This window comes from Elephantulus edwardii, unplaced genomic scaffold (genome assembly GCF_000299155.1).
Source record: "Elephantulus edwardii isolate Elephantulus edwardi_28Jun2011 unplaced genomic scaffold, EleEdw1.0 scaffold00045, whole genome shotgun sequence".
NCBI lineage: Eukaryota > Metazoa > Chordata > Mammalia > Macroscelidea > Macroscelididae > Elephantulus > Elephantulus edwardii.
The window spans coordinates 14630008-14643120 of NW_006399795.1; the positions used below are offsets into that span (position 1 = coordinate 14630008).

General features: G+C 50.2%; 1 protein-coding gene across 1 annotated transcript; it reads right to left on the reverse strand.

Annotated features, from left to right (window-relative positions):
* Window positions 1–1949: 1949 nt before the first annotated feature.
* On the reverse strand, window positions 1950–3083 carry ACTRT2 (actin-related protein T2). Its single transcript, XM_006885815.1, has one exon. The coding sequence runs from the start codon at window positions 3081–3083 to the stop codon at window positions 1950–1952; it is 1134 nt and encodes a 377-aa protein (XP_006885877.1).
* Window positions 3084–13113: the final 10030 nt, after the last annotated feature.

Sequence of the window (13113 nt, forward strand, 5' to 3'; positions counted from 1 at the left end):
AGCAGAATTTGTTTCTAGAAAAACTTCCCTTAAAGAGTGGTCAAAGGAAGTGCTGTATACAGAAGGGAAATGATAACAGAAGAAGGGGTGGAACTTCAGGAAGGACACAGAATACCTCAGGGTGTGAAAATAGGGAAACCATTTTAGATGAACCTTCTCTGGGGTTTCCGAAATCATGTTTGATGATTTTAGCAAAAAAGTATGACACCGTCTGATATAGTGCTCCAAGTATGTAGAGGAAATAATTAAGAGAAGTATATTTAAGACATTTAAATGGCAAAGGGATCTAAATAGAAATAAAGTTTCCATACTTCACTTGAAGCAGTAAAATGTCAATAGCAGTAGATTGTGATAAATTATGAATGTATAATGTAATACCTAGAGCAATCACTAGGAAAACTATACAAAGCAAAGCACTCAAGAACACTATAAATAAATCAGAGTGTAATCCTGAAAAATGTGCAAGTAACTCACAAGAAAGTACGAAATGAAAAACAGAAATAAGAGAAACAGGAATAAAAGGACAAGGGACCAGAGAAACTGGCACACAACACTGGCTTGAGCCTCATTATATCAATAATTACCTGAAATGTAAATGGGCTAAATACACCAATTAAAAGGCAGAGATTGGGAGAGTGGTTGAAAGAAAACCAAATCCCAGCCACATACTGTCTCTAAGTACATCATTTATTTCAAATGCAATGAAATTGTTGGATTGAAAGTAGAATGGAAAATATACCAAGTAAACATACTCCCTCTCCCCTCTCCCCCTCCCCCTCCCCTCCCCCTCTCCTTCTCCCTCTCTCTCTCTCTTTTTCTCTCTCCATAAACAATTTTAGAATAAAAGGTTTGTTTTCTTTGGGCTGACTCTCTGTAGTATAGACATTTTTCTTTTCTCCCCTTGTCTTCTTTCATCTGAATTACCTTTTAATCTTTCCTTCCTCCACCAGCCTGTCTATCCTTTTATATTCCCCCCTCCCCCGTTTTCACCATATGTTATTATATGCTGTCAGACTGACTTACAGCTGACACAGAGAAGAGATTGCCCATCTTCCTCCCACGTAGCAGTGGGCGGATTTGAACCCTGTGCCATTGAGTTGGCAGCACAATTCATTACTCCCTAGGCCACCATATGCATAAGTTATTCAACCTTTATTTATGGCCGTTAACTCTGTTTCTAGTATTTTGCCCCCAAAATAATGATGCTATAATAGCCTTTTAAATAAAATGAAGTGGACAGGAAAAAAAATCTCAGTAACCAAGTAGAGGTGTTGATTCTTAATGTGTTACCTGGGGCCCCTGAGTTTATGCTGCATTAAATAAGTGGGGACTACTTTGTCCACCTCACCTTATCTGCTAAGGGTGGTGTGGTGGCTTGCTCCCACTCAGCTGCTTCATTTGGGAATAGACGAGGTCAAGCCTCACTGGGCTAAAGTTTTCTGAGCTCCAGTGGCCTTGTGGCCAAGAAGCTGTGCTGTAATCCTGAAGGCACATGGTTCGAAGTCATCAAGTGTTTCCCAGGAGCAACTAGTTAACTGCCTATGAAAACCCACTGGAAGGTCAGCTATAGATTGGTCCCAACATTAAGGTACACAACAAAAGCAGGATAACACCCTTCAGGTATCTGCTTATTTACAGCAAGCTCTGCAGGTGGGCTCAACCTCAGTTCAACCTAGGGCTTTCTGGGAAAGGGTGACATACCAAGGCTCACAGGAAGGGGTGGAAATGGCTGAAACTCCCAAGGGAAGTTCACTACCGATGCCAGCAATTAATTCTGATGCCACCAAGAACAAACAAAAGCCCAAACCAGTCAAGTACCCACCACGGTTGTTTTTGTTTTTGTTTTGTTTTTTTTAATTGAACATCCTGGTGAAGCCAACAGGCAACTCCACTTCTCCGCGGTGGCCCACCAGCAACACCTCACTGGGCCGCTCCATGCCGAGGGCCCCCTAAAAGCACCTCCTCTGAACCACCGATGTCCCGAACTCCTTGAAATCTGCCGCGGTGACCCACATCTGCTTGAAGCTGTTCAGCGAGGTGACGATGGAGGCACCGATCCATGTGGAGAACCACCTGTCAGGGGGGCCGGTGATTTTGATGGGGGTCCCCTTGGTAGCCAGCTGCTCCAGCTCCCGGAGGAGCCGGTCATCGAGTCCTAGGAAGAGCGTGGAACCACCGGAAAGCACGATCTCTCTAAAGAGCAACTTCTGGATGTCCCCGTCGCACTTCATGATGCTGCTCGAGACCATCTTGGGGAGACCCGGGCTGTAGATGCCCAGCAGGTCGGGGGTGAAGAGGGCCTCGGGCACCTGGCAGAGCTGGCTGCCCAGGTGGATGATGTTCCCGTCAGGCAGCCGGTACTCCTTCAGCACCTCCTCCGGCTTCTTGCACCGCTCCGTGTCCGGCTCCAAGGCCACGTAGCAGAGCTTCTCCTTGATGTCGTTCACCAGGGTCTTGTACAGCGTCAGCTGGAAGGTGCAGTTGCTGGCCAGGAGCAGCTGGGTGAGTTGCTCCGTGATGTCCTTCCCGGCCACATAGAGCTTGTTGACGGCGTGGGGCAGGGAGTAGCCCTCAAAGATGGGGACCGTGCTGGTGACCCCATCCCCGCTGTCCACCACCAGGCCTGTGATGCAGGCCGAGGAGTAGAGGGCCAGCACTGCTTGGTCCGACAGGTAGAAGGCAGGCACGTTGAACGTCTCAAACACAATCTCTGCTGTCTTCTCGCGGTTCTCCCGGGGGTTCAGGGAGGTCTCGGTCATGAGCACGGGCTGGTCACTGGGCTTCACGCCCAGCTCCCACTCAAACAGGTGTCTCCACAGCTTCTCCACGTCGTCCCAGTTCGTGACCAGGCCGCGCTCGATGGGGTAGTGGAGGTCTAGGCAGTCGGTCTTGTAAAGCGCTTCCTCCCCCACGAAGTACTTTTTCTGGTGGACTCCAGACGAAGGCACCTTGAGTTTGGGATGCCCGATGAGGGAGCTGATGACGTGTCGAGGTCCGATCTCTCCCGACAGGCCTGCCTTGCAGAGCCCGGACCCATTGTCGAAAATCACAGCGGGGCAATCGAGCACGTGTGGGCTCAGCATGCCTGCAGCATCGTCCTCCTAACGTCACCTCAATAAAGGCGGCTCCCTCTGGAGCCACTCTGACACAGTGACCTACAGAAGCTTTAGGGGGTCAGGATTCCACAGTCTTCGGGGTGGCTCCCAGGTTAGCCCCTGAGACCTCCTGTCCTCATCCCACACATCTATCCCCCTTCCAGGGGTGGGGCCAGCTGAGGCCCTTTCCAGGCTGCCTATACCCTATGTAACAATCCAGCCAAGGCAACAATTGTCCCAGGGGCCTTCAGGGGTGGGGCTCTGAGCCATCAGTTATCTCTCTGTGGTGGCTGGGACAGGTGGGCAAGCCATATCACAGATGTATTAATGGATCCTGGACTGGGAGCAAAGGTCTAGCCTTGGGGTCAAACAAGGCAGCCCAGCATGAATCCACACCAGAACTGGCCTTTCTGGCAAACTGAGTCACTGCTTCTGGGATGACAGAAATCCAACCCTCTCTTTGTGCTAAGGGAAAGTAACTCGGCACCAGTCCCCAGTCCAGGTTGGAGTGGTGATGCCCAGGAGGCATTCAGAAGGACTTTCTGAAATCCAGACTTGTTGTCCTTGGAGGCCAACCACCTCCAGGAAGCCCTCAGAGATTTCTTTCTTGTTGAAATCCCGAAGGCACACGGTTCGAATCAACTAGCTGCTCCTTGGGAGAAGGATAGGTAATCTCCTCCTGTGCAATCAACTGCCTCTGAAAACCTACCAGAGGGTTAGCTCTGGGTCAATTCTGACTCTAAGGAACACAACAACAGCAACTGCTTCAGTAGCCCCAGTTCTAGGTCCCACAGAGCAGAGCCACTTTGCCTCCACATTGCTGTCTTCTCAGGTGCTCATGTCCCCTGCTCACACTGGAGGTCAGGAGATCCCTCTCCCTCTCCACATATGGGCACAGAGCAGCGTCCAGTGCCCACGGCCCAGCAGCACTGAGGTTCCAAGATGCACAGCTCCAGCTGGGCTGGATGCTTCTCTGTGTGGTTGGCCCATTGTGTAGTGAGGTCAGGTTTGCAGTAAGGTGTGTAGAAAAGACCAGGTCATACATGGCTGAGGCTTGAATGTGAGAAAGGAGGGGGACAGTCCAGTCTGTTCCCAGGGGAGGATGGTTTGGGGACCTTGCCCCAGGCTCTTGGAGGTCCCATGCTAGTGTGTGTACACCAGGCATTCAGACCCTGGGCGTGTTTTCTGCTTGTGACAACAGGAAAGAAGCATTGTAGGAACCAGCTTATTTGGGTGAAGGTGGTCTTGGGAAATGCAGTGGTTCTCTCGCTCCCATTGTGCTCACCTCCAATCTCGCATTCTCCTGCATCCAGAGGGTCCCATCCTCATCTCTTCCCTCCTGATCTCTTAGTGTCCCCCTACTGTGGTACCCTTTGTGGTGCCTGACCTTCTAAACCACTGGTGGGAATTTTAAAGTGTTCATCAAGTGGTGCAATAGAGTCATGTGGTATGTTGTTGTTGTTGTTGATTACTATCGAGTGGAACACAACTCATAGTGACCCTATGAACAAAGGACCTATTGTTTTTCCATAACTATCGTCATTTCTCCAAGTTCTTAGAGTTTCCAGAGGCCTGTGGTTTAGGAAGTGGATGCCACTTCTGCTTCCAAACCTGTTTTACAACTCGAAGCTCCACCAAACACTGTCCACACTGGGAAACCCTTATAGTATTTGATTCCCCAATAACACAAGTTTCAGCATCACAGCAAACCCAGCTTACTTCATAAAGCACATTGACAAAGAGTGATGTGCAAAGTGGAAGAATGTTCCTCCAGATAAAACAGCACTAGTCTCATTTAGCAGTGGTTAAGTGTCATCAAGTCGGATAAGACTCATAGTGACCCTTGTACACAAGACCTGAACTCTATTCTACAACTAACATCATTTCTGTACGTTTATAGAGTTTATAGAGTGGTGCAGTAGAGTCGTATGGTATAGACATGTAATATAGCCGTGCGGTATAGACATGTGTTACAGACACATAGCCGAGCTGTGGTAAAGCTGTGTGGTCCAGGCATGAAGTGCAGACGTGTGCTGTTGTTGTATGTATACATATGTGGCACAGGAAAGTAACACAGACATGTGACTTTGGGGCCCTCCTGGGGCCATAGCTCTAGGGAAAAGGTCTATAAAAACATGCTATTTGTAAGTGAAGCTTCCTCAGCAGGAAATCAGCTCTGATGCCTTCTGGGAGAACATAGCCTTTGAATCTTTATTTCTCAGTGTGCTGTGTCCAGCCATGGCAGAACCTGTGGCAGCTGCAGCCCACAGGTTCCCCTGCTGGGTGGAAACTTGGCTGGTTCCAGCTGCCCGAGACAGTGAGGCCCTGCTCCTCAGATGCCCTGGGTCCCCACAGCTGGCTGGAGGAGCTTGTGCAAGTGCAGCTGGAGGCATGGATCCATACGAGGGGCCAGTACCTGGGCATGTTTTGGCGAGTGGGGTGTCTGGCCCCCTTTGGGCTCTGCATGTCCCAGAGTGATGTCATGTCTCTGGAGACCAGAGGACCTCTGAAGAGACGGCCATGCTTCTCAGGGTCACACTTCCAGTGGAAGGTCACCTGGTGCCTGACACAGCTGCAGACAGGGTGACACTCTGAAGGCCCCTTTCTACCTTGCCATCCATCTTCTGGGTCGAGGCCTAGGAGACCATTCTTATGGCAGAGAGCTCACCCCCGGAGGAGCCAGAGAGATTCTCAGTGACAGCCGTGTTCACACTGATGCGTCAGGAGGTGGCATGGGGTGAGCAGCAGCCTTGGAGGGTGGGCACGGTGGGAGGAAGCCCAGGCCTGATGCCCATGCCAAAGTCATGGCCCTAGCTACCATATCTGTCCAGAATGCAGCATGTGACCTCAATGGGAATCCACGTGGATGGCCCTGGAGGTCCTAGACACAGCTAGGTTGTCCCCTCCCAGCTCCACGGAGGCTGACTGGTTCCTCGGCCAGCACGTCTGGCTGGACACGGGGCCCAACACCCAGCCCACAGGTGGTGTGGCTCCAGCTGGATGTCATGTTGACCAGAGGTGCCAAGGCTGTGGTCAGTAGGAACACAGAGGGGCAATATATATCCCACCTGGATAAACGTCCTCCCCCATGTCTCCTAGGGTGGCCTTGATCTTGGAAAGGTCCCTGGTGGTTGTAATGACTAAGCTGGCTACACAGCCCACCACACAGCCCACATCAAGGGTCATGAGGTTCAATATTTTAGGGAGCGTGTGTCCCCGGTAGGCAGGTTTTGGGGTAGGGATGACAAGAAGGAGACATGTGTCTGGGGGTTCTGACCTGCTTACATCACAAAAGGCTCATGGAGTTAGGTCCTCAGGCTTTGCTAGAATGTTCTCTTTGTTGCAAAACAGTGAGGACAGAATCAGGAGGATGGCCCTATTCAGGTGGGCAGACAAAGACCCTGAAAGTGGCTGCTAGTAGGAGGGGGCGTTGCAATGCTAGGTGGAGGGGATCCTGTCTGACTGTCACACTCCCGGGTCATGAGCAGAGGCTCTGCTCCAGGCATCTCGAGTTTGGTTGAGTGTGTGTGGCTTTTGAAGGAGGGACAGAAGAGAAAAGGGTACCTGTTCTGGCAAACAGGGAACCACCTTGCTTAACGGGGACCACCCTGAGGTTACACACAGTCCTGTGCTACAATACACATCCCTGCCCCTCACCTGTGTCTGTCCACACTTGCCCACGTTCCCTGGCTCACCTTTAGCTTCCAAGACAATGTTCACCAGACCTGGCACCCATCTACCTGCTGCCGGACTCGAGTGTAGCAGTTCCCAGCTGCTGCAGCCCTAAGAAGGATTGATGCACATTCAGCTCTGTAAAAGATGAAGCACACAACTGCTAACCAGAAGGTTGGGAGTATAAACTTTCCAAGAAGTGCCTAGGAAGAAAGGCCTGGCAACCTGCTCCTGAGAGGTCACAACCAAGAAAACCTTATGGAGCAGGTCTGCTCTTCAGAGTACGGGGTCCCCACAAGTCAGAATCTACTTGGTGGCAACAGGGCTTTTAAAAAAAATTTAAATTGTATTATTTTTTGTATGCGTACCATCAAATTGGATCTGACTGGTCCAGGAGGAGATTGCCCCTCCTTCTCCAGCAGAGCATCTGGTGGATTCAAACTGTGCACCTCTGGGATTGCAGTGAAGCTTCTTGTCACTAGGCCACCAGAGCTCCCTGGCAATAAGCTTTTTTTGGTTTTTTGTGTTGGGTTGTTTTTTGTTTTTTTTTTAATGGACTCCTAATTTAGAAGACGCCGTGGCACTAGGAACATCATTGCCATTGGGTCTTGGCTGAAAGCAGAGAGTACCAGAGGAATGTCTGTGTTTCAATGACTACGCAAAGCCATGTGACTGTGTGGATCACAACAAATTGTGGGTAACCTTGAGAGAAATAGGAATACCTGAACACCTGATTGTGCTCATGTGGAAACTATACTTGGACCAGGAAGCAGTCCTCAGAACAGAGCAGGAAAACACTGAATGGTTCTAAATCAGAAAGGCAGTGATTCAAGCATATGTCCTGTCTCCCTACTCTTTCAATCTGTATGTAGAATATCACTCAAGAGCCTGGACCTTATGAGAAGGAATGTGGTATCAGGATTGGAGGAAGACTCATCAGCAACCTATGTTATGCAGATGACACCACCTTACTTGCTGAAACTGAGGAAGGCCTGAAGTATTTGCTGCAGAAGGTCAAGAACTGTAGTTTGCAATATGGATTGAAGTTCAACCTCAAGAAAACAAAGATTCTCATCACCATGCCAAGTGGCAGCATCACGATAGATGGAGAAGAGATGGAGATTGTTAACAATTTCAGCTTGCTCAGTTTCACAATCAACACTCGTGGCATCAGCAGTCAGAAAATCAAAAGATGAATTGCACTAGGAAAATCTAATGTCAGGGACCTCTCTAGAGTGCTGAAGAGCAAAAATGTCAGTCTAGAGACTAAGGTGCACCAGACTCAGGCCATGGTCTTCACAATTATTTGCTATGCATCAGAGAGCTGGATAATGACCAAGGATGGCAGAAGAAGAATCGATGCCTTTGAGTTGTGGTGCTGGAGAAGTCTTCAACATACCATGGACCGCCAAGAGAACAAATAGGTCTGTCGACAAGAGGGTAAAACCAAGCTGCTCCTTAGAGACAAGGATTTTACATACTTTGGGCATGTAGCCAGGAGAAACCAGTCTTTGGAGAAAGGTATCATGCTTGCAAGGGTAGAGGAACAGTGTAGGAGAGGAAGATCCTGGATGGAATGGATTGACACGATAACTGAGGTAATGAGGGTAGGCAGGTCAGAGACTGAGATTGGCTCAGGATAGAGCAGGGCTCAGAGCTATTGTGCATAGAGTCACTATGATCTGTAGTCTACTTGACAGTACGTAACAATAGCTCCATTTAGGGTGTTCTGGTGGCCTAGTGGCAAGAAGCTGCACTGCAATCCGCAAGGCCTGTGCTTCAAATCCATGGCCTGCTCCCTGGAAGGATGGGCAGTCTCCTTCCGTGCAATTAACTGCCTCTGAAAACCTGCCAGAGCGTCAGCTATGGCTTGGTTCCGACTCAATGGTACAAAACAACAGTTGCTGCATTTTGCTAGGAGCCCTGGTGGGACAATCCTTAGGCACTTGGCTGCTACTTGAAAGGTTGCTGATGTGCTGATCCGTGCCTTTATATAACGACCCCAGTGGAGAGAACCCAAGGAGGCAGATCTGCTCTGTTCCCAGGGTGCCCAGGATAGACTCGATGGCATCTGACAACAACAACCCCAGCTTTCCGTGCACTTAGCAGGAAACTGAACTAAGCTGGCTGAATCCTTGCACAACTTCCTTTCCCTAATAACATTCAATCTCCCTGCAGGTAGAGACAGGGCTGCCCTCTTCCTTAGATGTGGTACCCTGTCTCCCATCTCCCCAACACTTTAAAGCAATCATAGCCTGGGGGGCATGGATGCCACAAAACCAGAGGAGTGGCTCTGGAAGCAGTACCTGAGAGGGAATTCCTGGAGAGGGAGGAGCCTTCCGCCCACGACACAGAGCCCCCGTGTTGGGGAGGACACTGACCCGCTGTCCCTGCGTGGAATTGATGTCTCAAAGACCAGTCTGAGCCCAGGACACAGAGCTAGCCTCCTCAGTGCTCTGTCTCCCTGTCCACCAGCTGAGGGTCTTTCTAGGCCATGGCCATAGCCAGATGGAAGCAGGCAAGATTCTGAAGGTTGCCCATTAAAATAGTCTTGGTATTCTGTGTGGGAGGAGGGCGAGGGGGACACCACGTGGCCAAGGAGAAAATGGAGCTGGTTTATGAACCACAGCCGACGTGATCTTGTGCCAGTCAGTGCTTCCCCGGGGGCAGAAATTCCACCCCATGCTTCTCAGGTGCCTGGGAACAGCGCCTCAGCCCAGTGCCCCAGCCCCACTCTCACCAACTGCAGCTGGGATCCCCGGAACACCCCCACACCTGCTCTTCTCCAAGGGGTACACTTGTTAATCTTTTAGACAGAACCAGGTGCCATGTCAAAGAGGATGCTAATTCTGCAAGAGGATGCTAATTCTGCACATCGTCCCGGGGCTTTCAGGAGCCTTCTTACCAGCCACCAAGGTCACGTTTCTGCTCATGGCGAGGACATGGTCTCACCCTCAGCCCTTCTGTGAAGCCTTGACCTGCTCAGCCCCGCCTGCACTCATGCCGGTGGGGTCACATAAATCGCTTGAGCGAGTTTATGGCTAACTGGCTGCTACTCCATCCTTTCTTGGGCAGGACGCGCTGCCTAGCTGACCGTTTCTGTGTTGTCCAGGAAGACTTGCTCTTGTTTATGCTCCAACAGCTGCATCAGCCCCTCTCCCACCTCACCCCCCCTTCCCATCCCCTCTGAAGAGCCCCAAGAACCCAGGGTGAGGGGTGATGTGGGTGGCCCCTGGTCCACGCATTTAGACTTAGGATGCCACCAAGCATTTAGATTTCGGAGTGGGCCACCCTGGGTGTGCTGGGCATGCCTGCCTCCCACTGGTCTGGCTCGGTGCTCCTGGGCCACCCAAGCCTCAGGCCGGGGGCCCCCGTCTGTCCTGTCTCTCGTTCCAAGTGTCACTGGCGCCCAGAGCCTCTGCCAATTAGTGGCCAGCAGGCTGTGCTCATTAGTGCTGGCTCACATCTGGCGGCCAGATCCTGCTCGCTGAGGGCCTGGCCCAGTGTTGGCCAGCAGCCTGAAGGCACAGGGTGACTCTTGAGGTTGCAAGTGACTCTCCAAGGTCACTCACCTTGGAAGGGACAAGAGGTATATGCATCCAAAGGGTGCATGCTTGTAGAAAGTCCTGGAATCCGAGTATTTGCAGGATGCCCCAAACGGAAACTCCATCCCACCTCTCTGCTCTGATCACCCACAAAAGAGCCCAACTCCCCTTGTCCTCTCCCGCCCAAACCTAGTGCTTCTGAGTCTCTGAGAAGAATTCTGTATATCCAGCCCTCCAAGCCTTCAGTTCATTCACCATCCACCCACCCACTCATCTATCAACCGTGTAACCATACACACATTTGTCCAGAATCCACTCATTGAGCGGATCTATTAATCTACTCATTCATCCATCAACCATCCATGTATCCATTCACAATCCACTCACCCCTCAACCATCCACCCACAATCCATCAATTCATCTGTCCACTCTCCCATCCATGTACTCATCTACATATCTGTCCGTCCATCCATCCATCCATCCATCCATTCATCTTTCCTCCCTTGGTGTCTGGAGTAAGCATACTCTGCCACTGTTGACCTCCTTCTTTTAGAACCCACTTCAGCAGTCTCTGAGGTTCCTGAAGTTGGAGTCATCTCAGCCTCCCCCACTACACTGATCTGAAAATGATCCTAACTGAGCCTGACACCCAACAATTGTTGTTTTGTGTCATCAAGTTGCCTGCGACTCATAGCGACCCTATGTACAACAGCTCTGAACCCTGCTTCATCTTGAGCCAACCTTATATATTGTCTCTGACACACCTGCTCCTATTACCCCAGGCATTGAGTCAATCCATCTCATAGAGGGTCTTCTAGCGTGCTCTTCCTCCACCCTCCCAAGCATAATGTCCCTCTCTAAGGACTGGTCCTTTCTTGCAACATGCCCAAAATATGTCAGATGGACCTTCAAAATCCTTGCCTCCAAGGAGCAACCTGGTTTGACCCTCTCCAGAATGGACCTGTTTGCTCTTCTAGCAGTCCATGGTATATTCTATACTCTTCTCCAACACCACAGCTCAAAGGCATCAATTCCCCTTCCATCTCACTAGTCATTGTCCAGCTTTCTGATGCATAGCATGTAATTCTGAAGATCATGGCCTGGATCAGGCATAATTTAATCACCAGACTGACATCATTGCTCTTCAGTACTCTGGAGATGTTTCTGACAGCAGACTTTCTTAATGTAATTGGTCTTTTAATTTCCTGACTATTGGTACCAAAAGTGTTGATTGTAGAGAGCCAAGCAAACGAAAGCTAGTAACAATCCTAAGCTCTTCACCGTCTATCATGATGCTGCCAACCAGACCAGTGGTGAGACTCTTTGTCTTCTTGATGTTGAGCTTCAGTCAATATAGGAGGCTACAGTCCTTGACCTTCTGCAGCAAGTGCTTCAGGTCCTCAGTTTCAGCAAGCAGGGCTGTGACATCTGCATAACGCAGGGTGTAGATGAGTCTCCCTCCAATCCTGATGCCACATTTCTCCTCCTAGAATTAATGCCTCTGCATTGAGTTGATTCTAACTCGTCGACATCCTCCAGAACACAGTGTAGCTATCTATAAGGCTTCCAAGTCTGAATGTCTACAGGAACAGACCACCATATTTTTATTCTTCAGAGTGGCTGCGGGCTTTGAACAGCTGATTTTCTGGTTACAGCTAAGCTGTTTGACCACTGTGCTACCAGAGATCCTTCATGGCACTTGAATGGAGAATTTGATGAAGGTTTGTGGGTTCTGGGAACCTTAGGGAGGGGCTCACCTTGTTCACGTTCCATGTGCAGCATCCCCACTGACTGGGCCTCACTGTGGAGACGGACGCTGATGCCTATGTACCATCTCCTACTCTTTGTCCGCCACCCTCAAAGAGCCCTGTTCTGAGCATTGGAAAACATATTTCAAATTTCATGTTATTGAAGAAAATTTGGGAAAGACACACATTAAAAATGAACTTTACCATGAAGTTATAAAATAGCCAAACCCCTACCTGGTCAACTGTGCTCAGGTCTGGGATGCTCTTGGAAGTGTTCTCAGTTTTACTATAATCTCATTTCATTCTAAAATAGAAAACATTTCCACGGAGCTGGGCTGGTGCCTCTTAGGTCTGGCTGTGAGAAAGGGCTGGTCCCACATCTGCCTGATCCTTGCCACCTGGCCTTCATTTCTCTCCATCGAGTACAGGGCCTCTGCTCCCCCCAGAGGATGGAAGAGGGGCCACCTGGCCATTTTTCCTGGAGTGCTCTGGTGTCCCCACCTTGAAAACAGAAGGACCCTCCACTTGCTCAAGCCATACCCTTAGCGCACAAGGTCTGTGACGGCCCCAGGGTGTGGGTTGGGAAAATTTGCCAAGCCTCCTGCATGCCACCACCACCCACATGTCTGTCACCGTGCGGTCTTATGGTGGCTTTCGTGGTGCCAGAAGCTCTGTTAACAGTAATTCAGATATCAGCAGAGTCATCCATGCTGGTCAGATTTCCTCAGAGCATCCACGTTACAGCAGACTAGGAAGAAAGGTCTGGACACGTATGGCCCAAAATCAGCCTATAGGGAAACTTTTAGTGCTGGAAGATGAGCCCCCGGTATGGAAGAAACTCAAAATACACAGTGGCCGTGACAATGAGACAGAGCACAGACAGCCGTGAGCATGGTTCAAGGTCAGGCAGCATTTTCTTCTGAGCTGATCAGACGGCAATTAACAACAGCTTTCCTGTCTCAGTCTCTCCCCACGCGAGTTCAACATGTCACTGAGTGCAAGTGCTGGACCCCTGTTAACATCTCTCCCAGCGATGGTCAGCCTTTGTCAGGT

Coding starts and splice junctions, on each gene's coding strand:
- ACTRT2 (XM_006885815.1), bottom strand. CDS start 3,083: ATGCTGAGCCCACACGTGCTCGATTGCCCCGCTGTGATTTTCGACAAT.